The sequence below is a fragment of the Esox lucius genome, chromosome 20 (genome assembly GCF_011004845.1).
Source record: "Esox lucius isolate fEsoLuc1 chromosome 20, fEsoLuc1.pri, whole genome shotgun sequence".
Classification (NCBI taxonomy): Eukaryota; Metazoa; Chordata; class Actinopteri; order Esociformes; family Esocidae; genus Esox; species Esox lucius.
Genome location: NC_047588.1, coordinates 10,609,426 through 10,627,592, shown reverse-complemented (window position 1 = coordinate 10,627,592; position 18,167 = coordinate 10,609,426). Strand labels below are relative to the sequence as shown.

The 18,167-nt window shown below is 40.7% G+C and overlaps 1 protein-coding gene across 3 annotated transcripts in view; it reads left to right on the top strand.

Moving 5' to 3' along the window:
* slc9a1a (solute carrier family 9 member A1a) overlaps positions 1 to 16,313 on the top strand; it is a 49,386-nt gene extending 33,073 nt beyond the window's left edge. For 2 of the 3 annotated variants that reach the window (XM_010901047.4, XM_010901046.4), the window contains exons 11-14: positions 260 to 361; positions 1,507 to 1,588; positions 9,034 to 9,078; positions 10,056 to 16,313. In XM_010901047.4, the coding sequence (XP_010899349.2) occupies positions 260 to 361; positions 1,507 to 1,588; positions 9,034 to 9,078; positions 10,056 to 10,378 (552 nt within the window). In that variant the 3' untranslated portion in view covers positions 10,379 to 16,313. The remainder of the gene's footprint in view (positions 1 to 259; positions 362 to 1,506; positions 1,589 to 9,033; positions 9,079 to 10,055) is intronic. The other variant, XM_010901048.5, reaches the window with a different exon arrangement.
* The last annotated feature ends 1,854 nt before the right edge of the window (positions 16,314 to 18,167 follow it).

The following is an 18,167-nucleotide window of genomic DNA, read 5'->3' as shown; positions in this document are numbered from 1 at the left end:
TCTGGAAAAAGCCCAAATGCTGGTCACCTTTTTTGTCTAGAGATTATATTTTTTGGTATCACAGGTTTTCAAATAACTTAAATTACTTCTGGTCTATGGAATATAGCAGTTGTGTCTTAACTATTATTTTTGGAAGCAAGCACAAGAAACCATGACTACGGTTCGGTAAGCAGCCTGTCCATACAGGTTGCCGTTGTTTAGGGTGTGTTATTGATGTATCTGTGTGAGTTCACTGACTCAGGTGTGTTTTTCCCTCCAGCTGCGCTCCTACAACAGACACACTCTGGTGGCTGATCCTTACGAGGATGGATGGAGCGAGTACATGCTGAAAAAACAGAGGATGATTGAGCTAGAGAAGAAGGTAAGGCCAGACCTGCCTGGCTGGTTGAATCTGACTAAAACCTGGTGTCCTCCATGGCACCCTCCCGTTCTTGACCGGTCTAACCTGTCTGAAACCGCTTGGGTTTAGGCTTAATGTGGCCAAACGCTGAGCTTTTTGAATAAGGCTGAAACAACTGCTTTTGATTGACTGGTGATTATTACAAATACCATAAATGATTGAAATTCCAGACTTATAATGTGTTAAACAACAAATTAACACACTTGGTTATCACAGGTCTCTTATGGAAGAAAAGTTATATTTTCTGTATGTGACTACCTGTTTCAGTGAAGGCTAAATACAAAGTTAAAAGCTTTAACCTCAAAATCAATTCAGATACCTGGCCAAGTGTTCCCAAGACAGACAGCAATTTTTAGCACAAAACTATAGCCCTATACACGGTGGTAAATAGTCCCTGTGTTCTCTTTTTACTATTATGGATTTTGTAATTGAAGTGTTCTTTAAATCGACCCCACCTCCACCCACTCAATTAAATTACTCAAAATCAGTTCACTAGATTTTATTTTCATGTGCAGGGCCAATTTTCATTTAATCAGACTGTAATTATAAAAGTGGAGCCAAAGTTGTGATTAAATTAACCTTTTTGATTAGGATGTGCACCATGGACTGGGATCTGTGGAGACAAATGGATTGTTTCTATTGTTGTGGAAACAAGGTTAGGTTTTGATTTAAAGCAAATTTAGACAGGAAGTTTTTGTGGTCGTTACAGTCCAGTAAACCCAATTTACAACCTGTCAAACTTTAACAGCCCTGCAAACATTTTATTTTTTAAGAGGCATTTTGTTTAGGTTTAAAGGTGGTCAATGTTATGGATTTGTGTGGGCCTGTCTCGTGTTTGGGTGTTTTGCTTTAATATATGTACAATGTATATTGCTGACAATATGCATTTGAAAAAAGACAGTGAAGTATTTTATCTGACCTGAACAGGCTACAGTTGAAAAGGGCTGTGTAGTCCAGTGCTTTCACCTGAAATAACTTGATTTAGTAACAGTAGCATAATAGTCTAAGTGATGTGGCAGTCAAAGATTAAACCCTTGTACATGGCTTGTGTTGGAAGCACTGGACTGAACATGTTTGTTTGTTTGTTTGTGTGTGTGGCTGAACAGATGACACAAATGAGTAACTACCTGACGGTCCCCGCTGCCCCATCAGACTCCCCCACCATGCGCAGAGCCAGACTGGCTTCAGGTGAGCCTGGGAATTCTCTTACAGACAGACCAAACCGTTTTTATGCCTTTCTGGAAGGGGAGGGCACAGACGTGGATACTTACAGTATACTCCTAAGGCCAGTTCAAACTTACGATATGTTTTTAAAAGGCACATGAGAATAACTGACCCGCTAGATTTTTTTGTAGTGGAAACTACTGTATCATGTGTTAAGAGAGAAAGTCGAAGTATTACTTGGTTTGAGTGAGAAAATAATTACCTCATTCAAAAAAATGAATGCTTAGCAATGTGAAAAAAGTGATACCTGGGGGAAATAATTTTTTTACAGCTTATACCTATACTAATTTGAAATAAATTTAAGGCGAAGTCATGCCGACTGGTTTCTTTGTTTTTCCCTCAATTAAGACAGTGTTTTACAGAAATGGTTACATGTTAAAAATATATCTGTAGCTAAAAAGTCACAACATATCCAGGGAAAATTCTTTTTTTAAAACACCATACCATGTTTTTTATTTAAGGGGATGCCCAAAACTCAATATTTCCAAAATCTATCATGTGATTTATCTTAAAACTTTTTAAATGATGGACCAAACATAATAAAAAACAAGTAAGCAACAGGAATGAACATTGGGTAACAGGAATGAACACTGGGTAACAGGAATCAGTGCTTGTGTGTGTGAGATATCAGTCTGTCAGTCAACTTCCTTCAAATTAACCAAGATAAAACAGAGGTCATTATATTTGGCAAAAATATGTTCGTCTAAATAGCAACATAAAAACTGTAATAATTGTGTGTGCATGCTTTTGTAAGTGTGTGTGTATGTGAGTGTGACTGCTTCTTCCATAAATAATTATTGCATAGTTTGGAGCTGTGCTTTGGGTCATTGTCCTGTTGTAGAAGGAAATTGTCTCCAAGCAAGCACTGTCCACAGGGTATGGCATGGCATTGCAAAATGGAGTGAAAGCCTTCTTTCTTCAAGATCCCTTTTTCCCTGTACAAATGGCCCACTTTTTCCACCTCCAAAGCACACCCACACCATCACATTGCCTCCACAATGCTTGACAGATGGCATCAAGCACTTCTCCAGCATCTTTTCATATGTTCTGAGTCTCCCAAATGTTTTTCTTTGTGATCTGAACACCTCAAACCCTTGTCTGTCAATAACACTTTTTTGAATCTTCCTCAGTCCAGTGTCTTTGTTCTTTTGTCCATCTTAATCTTTGCTTTTTATACGCCAGTCTGAGACATGGCTTTTTCTTTTTAACTCTGCCTAGAAGACCAGCATTCCAGAGTTGCCTCTGCACTGTTGACATTGTGACTGGTGTTTTGAGGGTGCTATTTAATGGAGCTGACAGTTGATGACCTGTGAGGTGTCTGTTTCTCGAACTAGACACTAATGTATTTGTCCGCTTGATCAGTTGTACACCAGGGCCTCCCACTCCTCTTTCTATTCTGCTTAGAGACAGTTTGTGCTGTTCTGTGAGGGGAGTAGTACACAGTATTGTACAAGATCTTCAGTTTCTTGGCAATTTCTCACATGGAATAGCCTTCATTTCTCAGAGAATAGACTGATGAGTTTCAGAAGAAAGTCATACTGGTCATTTTGAGCCAGTAAACGCACCCACAATTGCTTGTTTCCAAGCAACTGGGTCCTGGACTTCCTGATGAGCAGACCCCAGGTGGTGACAATGGGCAGCCTCACCTCCTCTGCACTGACCTTGAGCCTCGGAGCCCCTCAATCCCCTCCTGTACACCCTGTTCACACATGACTGCGTGGTCACACAGCTCCAACGTCATCCTTAAATTTGCGGTCTGACACAACCATCCTGGGTCTCATCTCCAACATGGTCACAGGACAACAACTTCTCTCTCAACACAAGAGTAAGGAAATTATAGTGCCCCCCCCCCCCCCTCAAGATGCCTTTCTGAATAAAATGAAAGAAGATTGGCATGTCTTTAATAACTCCCCATTGACAGCATCCTCTCAGGCTGCATTACTGCCTGTTACGGCAGCTAGTCCGCTGCTGATCGTAAGTCATCATCGGCTGCCATCTCCCTTCCATGCAGGGCATCTACCTTACACAATGCTTTAGTGAAGCACGGAACATCGTAAAAGACTACCCAGGTTATGTTCTGTTCACATTGCTGCCGTCTGGTAGACGATATCGGATCATCAGGGCGCGCACTTCCAGACTCTCACAGAGTTTTTTCCCCCCAGGCCATAAGCAACATTGATCCATTGATCACATGAACACTTCAAATGCTCTGGTCACTTTCTATGTACATTAGCACATTTTTATGTATCAATTTCTAGGCACTGCTACACTTATAATATTTAAGATTCCTATTAATACTGTCCATATTCCCATTTTAACATTCTCTGGAATTACTGCTAGTTTTTATGTACACCAATCAGCCATAACATTATAACCACTGATAGGTGAAGTGAATAACACTGATAATCTCGTTATCATGGCACCTGTCAGTGGGTGGGATATATTAGGCAGCAAGTGAACATTCTGTCCTCAAAGTTGATGTGTTAGAAGAAAAGTGAAAGCAGGAAAAGTGGGCAAGAGTAAGGATCTAAGCGACCAAATTGTGATGGTTGGTCGACTGGGTCAGAGCATTTCCAAAACTGCAGCCCTTGTGGGGTGTTCCCGGTCTGCATTGGTCAGTACATATCAAAAGTGGTCCAAGGAAGGAAAAGCAGTGAACCAGCGAGAGGGTCATGGGCTGTCAAGGCTCACTGATGAATGTTGGGAGCGAAGGCTGGCCCTGTGTGGTTCGATCCACTGGACGAACTACTGTAGCTCAAGTTACACAAAAAGTTAATGCTGGTACTGATATAAAGGTGTCAGAACACACAGTGCATCGCATTTTGTTGTGTATGGGGCTGTGTAGCCATAGACCCGTCAGGGTGACCACGCTGACCGCTGTCCACTGCCGAAAGCACCTACAATGGGCACGTGAGCATCAGAACTGGACCACGGAGCAGTGGAAGAAGGTGGCCTTGTCTGATGAATCGTGTTTCCTTTTACATCACCTGGATGGACGGGTGTGTGTGTGCGCGCGTCATTTTCCTTGAGAACACATTGCACCAGGATGCACTATGGGAAGGAGGCAAGCCAGCGGAGGCAGTGTGATGCTTTGGGCAATGTTCTGCTGGGAAACCTTGGGTCCTGCCATTTATGTGGATGTTACTTTGACTCGTTCCACCTACATAAGTATTGTTGCAGACCATGTGCACCCTTTCATGGCAACAGTATTCCCTGATGGCGTAGACAGGATAATGTTTCCTGCTACAAAGCATAAATGGTTCAGGAATGGTTTGAGGAACACAATAATGAGTTCAAAGTGTTGACTTGGCCAAATTCCCCAGATCTCAATCCAATCTAGCATCTTGTGGGATGAGCTGGACAAACAGATCTGATCCATGGAGCCCCCAACTCGCAAATTACATGACTAAAGGGTCTGCTAACGTCTTGGTGCCAGATTCCACAACACACTTTCAGAGGTCTAGTGGAGTTTGTGCCTCGACGGGACAGGTCACAATATTAGGCAGGTGGACATATGGCTGATCAGTGTATATTTTTGCTATTATTTGTGCTTTATATATTTCTTAATTACAGATATCATACGTTTCCTGTAGTTCTTGACCAGGTTTGCACACACTGCAGTGATTTTGGCCCACTCCTCCATACAGACCTTCTCCAGATCCTTCAGGTTTCTGGGCTGTTGCTGGGCAATACAGACTTTCAGCTCCCTCCAAAGATTTTCTATTGGGTTCAGGTCTGGATACTGGCTAGGCCACTCCAGGACCTTGAGATGCTTCTTACAGAGCCACTCCTTAGTTGCCCTGGCTGTGTGTTTCAGGTCGTTGTCATGCTGGAAGACCCAGCCACGACCCATCTTCAATGCTCTTACTAAGGGAAGGAGGTTGTTGGCCAAGATCTCGCAATACATGGCCCCATCCATCCTCCCCTCAATACGGTGCAGTCGTCCTGTCCCCTTTGCAGAAAAACATCCCCAAAGAATGATGTTTCCACCTCCATGCTTCACGGTTGGGATGCTGTTATTGCGGTTGTATTTTTGTCTCATCAAACCACATGACCTTCTCCCATCAAACCACATGACCTTCTCCCATTCCTCCTCTGGATCATCCAGATGGTCATTGGCAAACTTCAGACAGGCCTGGACATGCGCTGGCTTGAGCAGGGGGACCTTGCGTGCGCTGCAGGATTTTAATCCATGAGGGCGTAGTGTGTTACTAATGGTTTTCTTTGAGACTGTGGTCCCAGCTCTCTTCAGGTCATTGACCAGGTCCTGCCGTGTAGTTCTGGGCTGATCCCTCAACTTCCTCATGATTATTGATGCGAGGTGAGATCTTGCATGGAGCCCCAGACCGAGGGAGATTGACCGTGATCTTGAACTTCTTCCATTTTCTAATAATTGCGCCAACAGTTGTTGCCTTCTAACCAAGCTGCTTGCCTATTGTCCTATAGCCCATCCCAGCCTTGTCCAGGTCTACAATTTTATCCCTGATGTCCTTACACAGCTCTCTGGTCTTGGCCATTGTGGAGAACTTGAAGTCTGTTTGATTGAATGTGTGGACAGGTGTTTTTTACACAGGTAACAAGTTCAAACAGGTGCAGTTAATACAGGTAATGAGTGGAGAACAGGAGGGCTTCTTAAAGAAAAACTAAACGGTCTGTGAGAGCTGGAATTCTTACTGGTTGATAGGTGATCAAATACTTATGTCATGCAATAAAATGCAAATTAATTATTTAAAAATTATACAATGTGATTTTCTGGATTTTAGATTCCGTCTCTCACAGTTGAAGAGTACCTATGATAAAAATTACAGACCTCTACATGCTTTGTAAGTAGGAAAACCTGCAAGATTGGCGGTGTATCAAATACTTGTCCCCCCCCCCCGTATATAATAGGGATGAAAGTAACAGGACAGAGTTTTTAGCATAACATTTGCAAATACATGAAATGTAGCCACATGGCATCAATGATGGTATCATTAGAACACTTAGTACCTTCAAGTGGTTTACCAAAACTATCTTTTAAAAGAAAACATAATAACCTTTATGAAAGAAATTGACTGAACGTTGAGATTGACATTCTCAGTCATACTTATATTGTAATAATAAAATACAGAAAAGAAGTGTGAGAACCAACTTTTGATCTTCCCATGGCCTCCAGAAGACTCTACTTGCTGTTGCTCATGCGACTTGTGGAATGTCCCCGATTTTTATAAAACAGAGTGCAAGCCTGGGAACATGACAGAGCCTGGGAACATGACAGAGCCTGGGGACATGACAGAGCCTGGGGACATGACAGAGCCTGGGGACATGACAGAGCCTGGGGACATGACAGAGCCTGGGGACATGACAGAGCCTGGGGACATGACAGAGCCTGGGGACATGACAGAGCCTGGGGACATGACAGAGCCTGGGGCCATGACAGAGCCTGGGGACATGACAGAGCCTGGGGACATGACAGAGCCTGGGAACATGACAGAGCCTGGGGACATGACAGAGCCTGGGGACATGACAGAGCCTGGGGACATGACAGAGCCTGGGGCCATGACAGAGCCTGGGGCCATGACAGAGCCTGGGGCCATGACAGAGCCTGGGAACATGACAGAGCCTGGGGCCATGACAGAGCCTGGGGCCATGACAGAGCCTGGGGCCATGACAGAGCCTGGGGCCATGACAGAGCCTGGGGCCATGACAGAGCCTGGGGCCATGACAGAGCCTGGGGCCATGACAGAGCCTGGGGCCATGACAATTGTTTTTATTTTAGCTGACATATGATGAATTTCCAATTATGATAATTTTTTGTCTAAATTGGATATAGTCACACTAATACAAAAATAAGATTTCTGAAGGTTTCAAATCATTATATTTCCTGGTGGAGTGTAGTGTTAGAGAGTGGGGATGGGCTAAAATCCTATTTGTTCAGTATTCTGGGTAGGTTTTATTAAGGTTTTACATGATGTATCTTCAAATTGCAATTAGGACAAAGTGCAGGACACTTTGTTTGATAATATTATGTATTAAACCAATACTTTTCATGCATATTTATGCATGTAATGTCCTGGGGATGGAGAAGGCACCAATTCATATTAAATGCTGTATTCAGACAGCATTTGTTTTTGTGGTAGGCTTTGTAATTTTCATCATTACTGTATGTACCTGAGAGCAAATCACCACATCGGTAAATTTTATCCCACCTGTATCTGCTGCATTTTGTTTTTGTATTTAGCTTCTGAGCAATACAAAACAGCGTTAAAATGCAGCAGTAAAGAAATTGATTTTTATTTTGAACTAAACTAATAATTTAATTGCAGGTTGGACATTCTCATCCATAGCCTAAAATACATTTCAAATGGTGCTCAAAAGTTCATACTCAGGACATTAAAGATGTTTATAGGATTAAGTCTTTTAATCTTTTAAGTTTTGGTGAGCAAAAATGACTCCAAAATCACATTTGAATCCCCAGTACATACCATCATGTCTGATTGTGAAATGCACGTTTCCATTAAAATCACATTTTAATCCCCAGTACATACCATCATGTCTGATTGTGAAATGCACGTTTCCATTAAAATCACATTTTAATCCCCAGTACATACCATCATGTCGGATTGTGAAATGCACGTTCCCTTTATAATCCCACATCTATTTGCCCAATTAAAACATAGTTAAAACTGGCCAGTTGTTCAAGTTTCTGCATGTACATAACCTTTGAGTGTTTTGACATTAATTTCCTGCAAATGTTATCTCATGTTAAGTGGGCAAATGGACAAAATCAAAACCAAACCAAATCCATTTTGATGCAGATTCAAGACCAAAATTGTTGTAATAACACTAGTCATTTTTGACAGTGGAATTCTTATTGAGGTTTTGTATTGATGTATTGAAGATTTTAGATTTTAGTTACACTAAATTTCTTAAGATGCATATCACAAATGTTTTGGCACCATTCACCTTTAGATCCATCGCAGAGGCCCAGATCATGAGCTTAATTATTTATAATGGGCCAATTAATGTTCAATCATGCGACAAATGTTTGTGCAATCCTCTCATTAAAACAAGCACTGAATCTTTTCAAACTTCACTATCACTTTCTCTATCGTTTTGGAGACTAGATATGTGCCTTGAACGGGAAAGCTGAACATCCTGAATAGTTTAATGTTTTTTGCGTGTAGTTTAGGGCTATTCAACTCTTATCTTGGAGGGCCTAAACACTCCTGGTTTCATAATCCTCTCCTAATCAGGGAATAGTCCAGACGTGGGACACATGGTGGGTGTCATTTCTCAGTGTCGTAACCCTGCAGGACTGAAGTTCCCTACCCCTGATTAACACTGTTCTGCTTTTTGTTATTCACATTGCCAGTGGAAATATGTTTGCATTTTTTTAAGAGAGCATATTGCACTTGGTTCTGTTTTAGGCTGTGATTTCAAAGCTGAGAACAAAGGGGCTAAAGTCAGTTCAGGTATGTAGTATAGAGAGGTGATGGGCTATGGTGGCCAATGATCACAGCTGCGTGATTGGTCTGTACTTATGGCCAGTCTCCCAGACTCAGATTAGTCCTGTGCTAGAAACCCCTTTCTAGTCCAGGTCTAGGGCTGAATCTGTGTCTGGAAAACCGTCCTTACGTAATGCTTTAAAGGCCGACACAAACAAATGCGTTTATTCTGATTCCTAAATTTGTAATCGCATAACAGGTGTACATTTGGAGGTTCAGTGATTGCATTGAGAAATGACTTCCCCTCGCCAGATGCCACTATAGTATCCAGAGTAGGGGATATTACAATGTTCTTTCAGTAATTTTTTGCGAGGATGCTGAAGTGTTCATCAAAGTAGACTTCTCTAGATACATTTCTCATTGATAAATGTTAATGATATAGTATGGTGACTCTTCGATCAGCTGTGAGCATTCATCATACAGTTTAATGCATCGGTTTTTCATCTATTTCCAAACGTCGGCCTTTAAAAGCTGCTTGCTTACATTTACATTATGCTTGATTTTTTTGCATAGTCGTCATCCAATGCGCGCTTGAATTTATGTGCAGATGTTGTGAATGTGTTGGTGGGGCTTTTTCATTGCATATTCTATATTTGTTTTCCAATGTTTGGTTCATTTAGGGTTGGCCAACCCTAGTCGTGGAGTCACATTTTGAGAGCTGTTGTTCTCGGCCAGCTGAGCACTAACAAGTAGTTTTACTAAACAGGATGATAAAAACGACACATCTCACCCGAGCCATGTTTAGGAGGCTGTAACATTGTGGAATGTTCAGATGGGAATATATTATCTACAACCAACATGAACTTTGTGTGTGGGCCTCAAGGTAGCCCTTTTAATGACTTTTCTATCTGCACGGTTCCACGTTTGCCTACTGAACGTGTATTTGGGTTGGCCTCCCCTTTGACGTAATCTACCGTAACCCTTTCCTTGTGTGCCCGTGGCAGACCCTAACGCCTTCTACACCATCAAGGCACCGCCAGGCAACGTCCCCACTATCCAGGTGGAGCTAGCCTCTCCCCAGTCCCCGGACTCCGTCAACCTGGTGGACGAGTTCTCCAAGAAGGGAGGGTCGAGCCAGAAGAACACGGATGACCGGAAGGAGGAGCAGGGGCGGATGATGAAGCCTCCATCAGCGGGGAAAGGGGGAAAGGGAGAAGAGGAGGAGGAGGAGGAGGAGGGGGAGAACAAAAACCCGGGATTGCTGAGGTGTCTCAGTGACCCCGGCCCCAGTAATGAGGACGAGGAGGATGAACCGTTTCTTCCCTGAAAAGCTGCTAGCTCCTCCCTTTGTGCATAAACAGGGAGGGGCCTGGTCACGGCAGCGCATCCCGCTGGTAGGGTCACTACAGGGGAAAGTTGTCTGTTATGAACCAAAAGGATGTGTTGGAGGAGACATAATAGCCATTTTTTTAAATAGTCTTCATTGCTCTTTTTTTCCCCTGTTTTTTTATTGATAGGAAAGCAGTCTGCTATTCGTGGGATGTAGGGTTCAGGGGGAACTGGCCTAAACGACATAAGAACAGAACTATGCATTACCAAAGTTTTGGACTGTTTTAGTCACTATGTTCTGCATTTTGTTTTGGTAATGTTCCTGTTGTGTTTAAATGTTTTATTGTCAGTCTATGGTCTAGAAAGTTTGCCTTATTTCTGTGTCAGACACTTTAGCTAGAGTACGGCCATTTTCACTCGGGTGCAATATGACAGTCGTACCAACTTTTGAGCTTTTTAATTTCAGGGTTAATGCCACTGTTCTTTTTCTTCACCTTTTATCTGCGTTTGTCATTCCGTTCCGTAAACTCCCGGTCAGAAATATTTCACTGTGCTGAACTCAATAGACTACTTTCTGCAAAACCAGGCCTATGGAGACCAGAAGGCTGGAGTATGTGTCAAGGGCACACGTTCAGAGACATCAGCCTGGCGAACGCAGGAAGTCTGCGTCGTTGCTGCGATGTGCATACTGCATCGACTAGGTGACTTTCATGGACTGAACTGACTGTCCGTTTCAGCGACAATGCGTGACGAGGGAGTGTTGTAGAAAACGAGGCCCCTCCCTGTAGCGGCAGCATTTCCCAATATATTGAAATCCTATATATTTGACTGGACATGCAGGAGAGGGGGCAGAAGAAATGTCTTAAAATAATATACAAATCTGTTTTTACACTTTTCCTTTTGTCTTCTCACACTCACACGTCGTCACCCACATTATGTCCATTACAGGGTTACCTGGTAATTGTGCCAGTTTCATAGTTTATCCATGCTCATTATTTATTTAGAAGAGTATATTATCTTGAACACACTGAACTCCGTTATGTAAACCAGGTTAAAACTATCACAGAAAATTCAGGAGGTTCCTTATCATGGAGTTTTCTCCATATACTGTTATGTCCTCGCATATTATAGTTCTCTACTGCCCTTTAACTCTGTTGCACCTCATTCACATCAAGTGTTTGGACTCTTAAAATACCTTGTTGCCAATGGTGTGTTCCCCATAGGATTTTAGTGCTCACATTTATACAATTATACAATATTCCATAACAATTTGGTGTTTTAGGCATCGCTATGATGTCTGGGTGAAGACATCATAGCGACATAATGTTCTTTCCATCTCAAAGGCCAAGAACAGGCATGATGACCAAACTAGCAATTCTATGCATTATATGTGTGAAATGTGTATAGCAATATATTGAATATGATGTTTAACTTAATGAGTCCCTTTAAAGCAAATGTTTCGCTGTAGTGTTTTCAGTGCAGTCAGATGTAATAGCTCGTTTGCTAACTATAACCCACACGGGCATTACACTAGCTCAGGGGTCTCCAGCGGGATAATCACGAGCTACCAGTAACGTACGAAAAATCTCTGAATCACCCCAAATTCAACTCTATACATATTTAATGTTACCTAAAGGTGATTTGACCATCAAAACAAAAGCACTAAAATCCTCACGCTCGCATTACTACCATTGATTTTTAGATAGCAGTGGCTAAAGTCAGCTGAAGTTTGTAATGCCTGATTAAAGAGAACTGAAGCATGTATTGAAGCATGTAGTACAGTTTCTCGTGGCCCATAGACTACTTTCAAGGTAAGCAACCATCCAACAGCAAATTGTAAGATATTCAAATTCTGTCATGTCCTGCGTTATTGCCTGTGTCTGTACGCACATTTTGTCTATCACTGTGTGTAGCCAGTTGCTAATGACAACCGCCGGCTAACTAGTCGTACGCTAACTGACATCTGTAAGCAAGAGCCAGCACATTTTGTATTTGTTAAACAACGTAGGCCTAGTCTAGTTCAGTTAATAATGTATAAGACTCTGAGAACTTGGACGTGTACTCTATATGGTTGTATTTGATGTATATTGTGCATTGCTTGTCTTTTCTGCACAACGCCTTAATATCAGTAGGAATAATACTAGAGTAAGCTGCCAGCTTGTCAATGTGATGATTACTGTTGCTCATTGAACTGAATGTCTCAAAGGTGACGTTCAATCAGTTTGTATTCAATTGATAGATACACACTAACGTGCACTGCACCGAACATTGATTGAATGGCATAGCAGCCCCTCAACCCCGCTGTGTGTAACCATTTTAGATGTGGAGCGTGATTGACAGATATGGCTGGAGTCTTGAGCTTTCTCAACTGAAGGCGACCTTGGCCTAGTTTGCCAGTTGTCACCTCGGTGCAAAATGTCCCCCTAACACCGCTGGGATATCACTTTACACCCAAAGAGGGGTGTTGTGACAGGGGGTTAGAGAGAGAGACAGACAGAAGTCCCGAGGTAAGGATGACTGGCTTAGTCTGTTTACCTGTTGTGTTCTCTCAGTGCAATTAAATAAGCCTAATGTTGATTGTCAGCAGGGAGGTCACAGTGGTTTGACTCCAGAGGGTAACATGAGGACAGGGTCCCCATGTAACGCCATGACACTAAGAAACCGTGACAAGAAACGCACCCAGTCCTCAACCACATTTCTCTTTTTTTCGCTAGGTCTCCTTGTTAAGTCCACGTCATTTCAAATGGCCGGTAGAGGGTAGTTGAAGGTTGATGCCAGGATATAGAAATAGATAAAGCGTCTCACCACCTCGGTTAAACCAAATTGAATTAGGCACTGAAATGTCCGAGCTTGTTGTGATTAACAGGCAGTGTCGGCTGTGAGAGTAGACAAGGATAAATCCATCTTGACCAGATAAGGGTTTAACTGAAAGATTGACATTTCCTGCTTTGCAGGTGTATTTTCTCTTGTTTTTCATTTGTTTTTTAAAGGACTGGAATTGAATTCAGTATAAACATGACACTTACAGGCTTCATGGGAAGCTAGCCCAAGAATGATGTTTTTTATTTTAGCTTTATACGGTGGTCCTGGGGGGAGAAAGTGGCCACTTCAGAGTTTTTCCATTTGTCTTTCCATTGACCATCACTTAGGTACCGTTAATGGTTTTCTGCTGTATCTGAGGAACTACTATTATATTTACTCAAATGCAGTGCGGACGGTTTGTTAGAAACCACACGTGCATCCATTTCTGAAACAAATGTTTTTGCCTGTAAGCAAACCGTGGTTAGTAGATCAATCGTGCTTGAATCTCTTGCCACCAGTTTTTGTTTCCATCTCAAGTCGTACAAAGTGTCTAGTAACTCTGAAGTGAATTGGTGTGTGACAGTGTTATTGTTGTCACATTCCAGCTGCCTTTGCTGAATATTTGCCGGCATGGAGACGTCCTGCTCAAAGCAGATGAAGGTTTACATTTTCAGTGGCGCTAATATCTTTGAAAGTTTAGTCGTGTTTCCTTTTTCAATCAGAAGGATCCACATCTGAAAGGATTGTCGAAGGTATGTCATTGCATATTCTCTGGTCTCATTTGAAAGTGTCTTTGCAGACTTTTAAGGAAAAGGAGAGAGATTTGTTGGACAAATTCAACCTTGCAAATGTGTGGTACTAATTGCTTTGTATGTGCTTTAAATTGGTTCATGTGTTTATTTCTGTTTACAAACATGTATACTGTAGGCTATGGCTGAAGATTGATTTTCTTTTCTGACTTATTTTTCCCGGACTAATGTTCCCAAAACCCCACACAGGTGGCTGAGTCTGAGTTCTGTGTGTGATTACCTCGGAGCATGTCTCTGGGCTCCTATACTTGCATATAAATGTAAAACAGGAAGCTTTACTATTGAAGCCTCCATGCATGTGTTTCATCTAGTGTAGAGTTTTGACCACATGAGACATCAGATTGTGGTTTTGCCTTACAGTAAACACAATATTCTGTTATGTAAAATACTATCACTTATATTACAGCCTTTGAGTTAGCTATAATATTACTTTATTTAATGATCTATTTTTGCCAGAATAACCTGTTTCTCAGAAACATAAAAAGATTGTTGAGAATCAACATGTACACATGGAGATCTTTAGTCTGGAGAACAAGGAGTCAGAATTGCAGCCACTCCAAATATTCTATAGTTTCATAAGATTTATGTTCTATTCAAGTGCTTTATTTAGGTTCATTTGCTTTATATTTCTTAATGTGTTCTAATAATTGAATGTGTTTTATTTGGGTTGATGTGCTTTATATTGGGTTATTGTACTTTACATTTGGTTTTCATGCTTTATTTGGTTTCCTGCTTTATATTTGTAAGAGATATTTAATTGTATATTATTGCTTCATGTGCTTTACATTGGTCACTCTAAATATCCATATCATAGTTACCTTACTGGATTGAAACCAGACAAACATTAAATACCAATCACTTAAAAAAAAAAAAGAAAAAAAGAAACCACAAACTAGCGTTGTTGCACAGCTATTGTTATCCAGCTAGTCTGAAGTAGCCAAGGATTTAAAAACAATCTTAAGAGGACTTCAGTGGCAATGTCAGAGGGTTAAAGGGTTAAAGCTCATTATGGATTTTATTGGCAGCCCATATACTGTACTGTAAAACGGCTTTCTTGTTCCCGATTCTCTTGCTGAGAACGAATCAGCAGTTTATACTCCCTCTCACAGTCGTGCTTATCATTTGCATACAGTGTAAGTATGTCTATGTTCAAAGAGGTTTGCTTGTCTAAATAATAAAATCATTCTTGAAATGTATGTAAAAACAAAATCAGACATGGGTTCAAATATTTATTTTATATGATAGTGAAAACAAAAAATCCTTAGAATTTGAAATAAGAAGCTTAAAACTATTCATTTTATTTGAAATACAAAGCCTAAAACAATTCCTTTTGATTATTTACTATTTTCCAGGGGTATTATTATTATTATTATACTAATATATTTCAAATGCAGGGTATGATAGAACATGTATGAGTATTTCCAAACACATACATGTGAATATATACAGTACTTGTATGTGAAAATATATGTTGACATTTCCAAATGTCTTTGAACCCAGGCCTGATTAGAATATCCCCCATCATCTTAATGTAACATACTATAGCCTGGTACATTATGAAATGGTGAACACAACAGAGAGGTGTATCTTCATTTTGCTTTTCGCCTTTCACCCTGTAGATGGCCAGTCCCTACTTCTCTGAGGCTAAAGCCTAGTGTTTGCCACACCATAATGATGAAGCACTTTAAACAATACCTTTAAGTGACACCTTAAACACAAATAAACTATGTTATAGCCAGAGCAAAGCGTGTGTTTATTTTAGTCACATGCTCTTCATGGGCAAGTGTAACACTGGACGCATGGTTGTGGCATAATGGGTTAACATAGCAAGTCGGTCAGGTTAGGTGCCACTGTGGATCTGCCAGTGCCACATTAAAACAGAGAAGCAGGGATGCAGGCGACTTTTGGCTTAAAGCAGACAAGGACAACGTATTTTCTTCATGAATTCCGTTGCTCCACAGCAGACTGTTCTCTACAGCGGGGCGATTGTATTGCCTACCCGCCATCCGTCTCTGTTGTTGTATGGATTTCTATTTGTTTTTGCATTTGTCAGCCAATTGTTCTTCAGCAACTTGCAAATGTATAATTTGCAATAATACAAATGTTATTTTCGATACAAGTGAATAAAATATAGATAAGATGTTATACAAAACCATGTTACTGTACAAAAATATATTGAAAAGAACACTATTGCACTGTATTTGTTGGTTAACCAAGCTTAAGCATTCCATCCTTGTAATTAGAAAACTGATGCAGTATGCCTAATGATGAAATGAAACTACCAAATTAAAGTTGAATTTATAATAAATGCAATGTACAATATGTTACTCTCTGCATTACTGTAAAGGCTTAGTCTGAATGAAGCTATCAGCCTTAAATGTGTTTATACTACAGATACAGTATAGCTGAAACTAAATCCAAAACGAGTTGACCTTAAAATGCATTGTTTTATGCTTGGTCTGACTTCTGTGAAATTCCCTTTTCTCTATTAAAATATTATTTGAATGTGTCCTCTAATAATATCAGACAAAGTCAACAGTGTATTTTGATGCTTTTCTCTTCAGGGTTTTTTCATCTGTTAAAATAGCGTAATGTCTTTTTTTACTTTTGGAGCATAACATACCACTGTGGACACTCAGCCTACTCTAAGCTAATGTGCCCTATTTGTTTTTGACACTCAAAATACAATGGCGAAACATATTGAATTGAATGCCCTGCCAAGATTTTAATTACATTTTCTGGCACTGCAGCCAATTTGAATGCACTGAGACTGCTAAATATGCCAGACCATTAAGTCAATAACTTGTAAGTCATACTATGTTTGTTTGTTTTGTTACATTTAGCAGAACTGCCAAGGAAAAGCAATGCTTATCAGGCAGAAACAGCCAGAAGATGGTGCTGTGGAACCAAAATCAAGCCTAATATTGCTGATGGCCAGGCTTTACATTTCAAATGTATTCTATTGACAGTCATTTTATTTTTATGACTATCTAGCTACCATTAAATCACTACTTGAGAGGGAATAGTTTTGCAGTGTTCAAATTCAATCAGCTTAATGGTTTGTCTGTTTATTTTCCATGGTCCATGTACCCTCTAATGTAGGCCTGTGTTTTATTGTAGTTTAGGCATAAGAAGAAAGCCATTGCTTTTTTGATGTTCCTAGAAAATAATGTTTTGGATTGAACCAAGGATGCAAAATTTATATATATTTTTCTGCAGTAAGTAATGTGTGTTAAATAAAATCAGTATTATATTAATAATAATTATGTAAAATATGCAGTTTTGCAGACTTATCTGAAGCAACTTATTAATGTGAGCGTACATTTTGCATTAGGGTGGTTCTGGGAGTACCCCTCACAATTCTGAAGGCGCAAAATGGACCTGTAAATGCTTCTTTTCCAATAGGAAGACTCAATGACTTGACATGAGAGAGTTCTGGAAGTCCTGTAGGTGGTTCTACGCCGTTGGTCAAAACACATCGCTCAAACACATTATCGCCTTGCGTCTGTCTGTCTTCGGTAGCTGTGCCTCGGGCGTAAGAGCTGTGAAGATGTCATAGGTTTTCCATTCTAAATAAAGACGGAGTGAAGACACATGATGGAAAACAACACTGTTCCAACAGTATCATTTAATTAACTGAACTGGAGGGATCTCCTGCAATGTCAATGGTTATTGACTGCTGTGGATTAAAGACAATTAGGCAATTATCACACAAACTACACGAGTGAAGAGTGGGATTCAGAATCTCCCAATCTATCTTTTAAATACATGTACTGAAAGAAGACGCACCATCCCTTTTATCAAAGTTGTTAATTGAAATAAAGACAAAAGATAAAAAACCGACCCTCTTGATGTTTAGTAGCAGAATGGACTGAAACAACCAGTTGTTCTGGGGCCATTGATGATTCTAGTAGATATAGCATTAGGCCTGTTTCTGGAAGGTCACTGGTTTAAAATGTGTTGTTGTGCCCTTAATTATGGCACTAAACCCATCTTCCTTGTGTAAGTCGCCCTGGATAAGAGCATCTGGTAAACCATGTTAAGTTTGTTTCCAGAGATGGTTAGCCAAACATTTTTTGAAGGACTTTAAAAATGATCGGCAAAACGCATGCTTAACCATTTGTGGTCCTTAAGAACGCAAAACGTAATGATAATATATAAAACTTACGTCTTAGA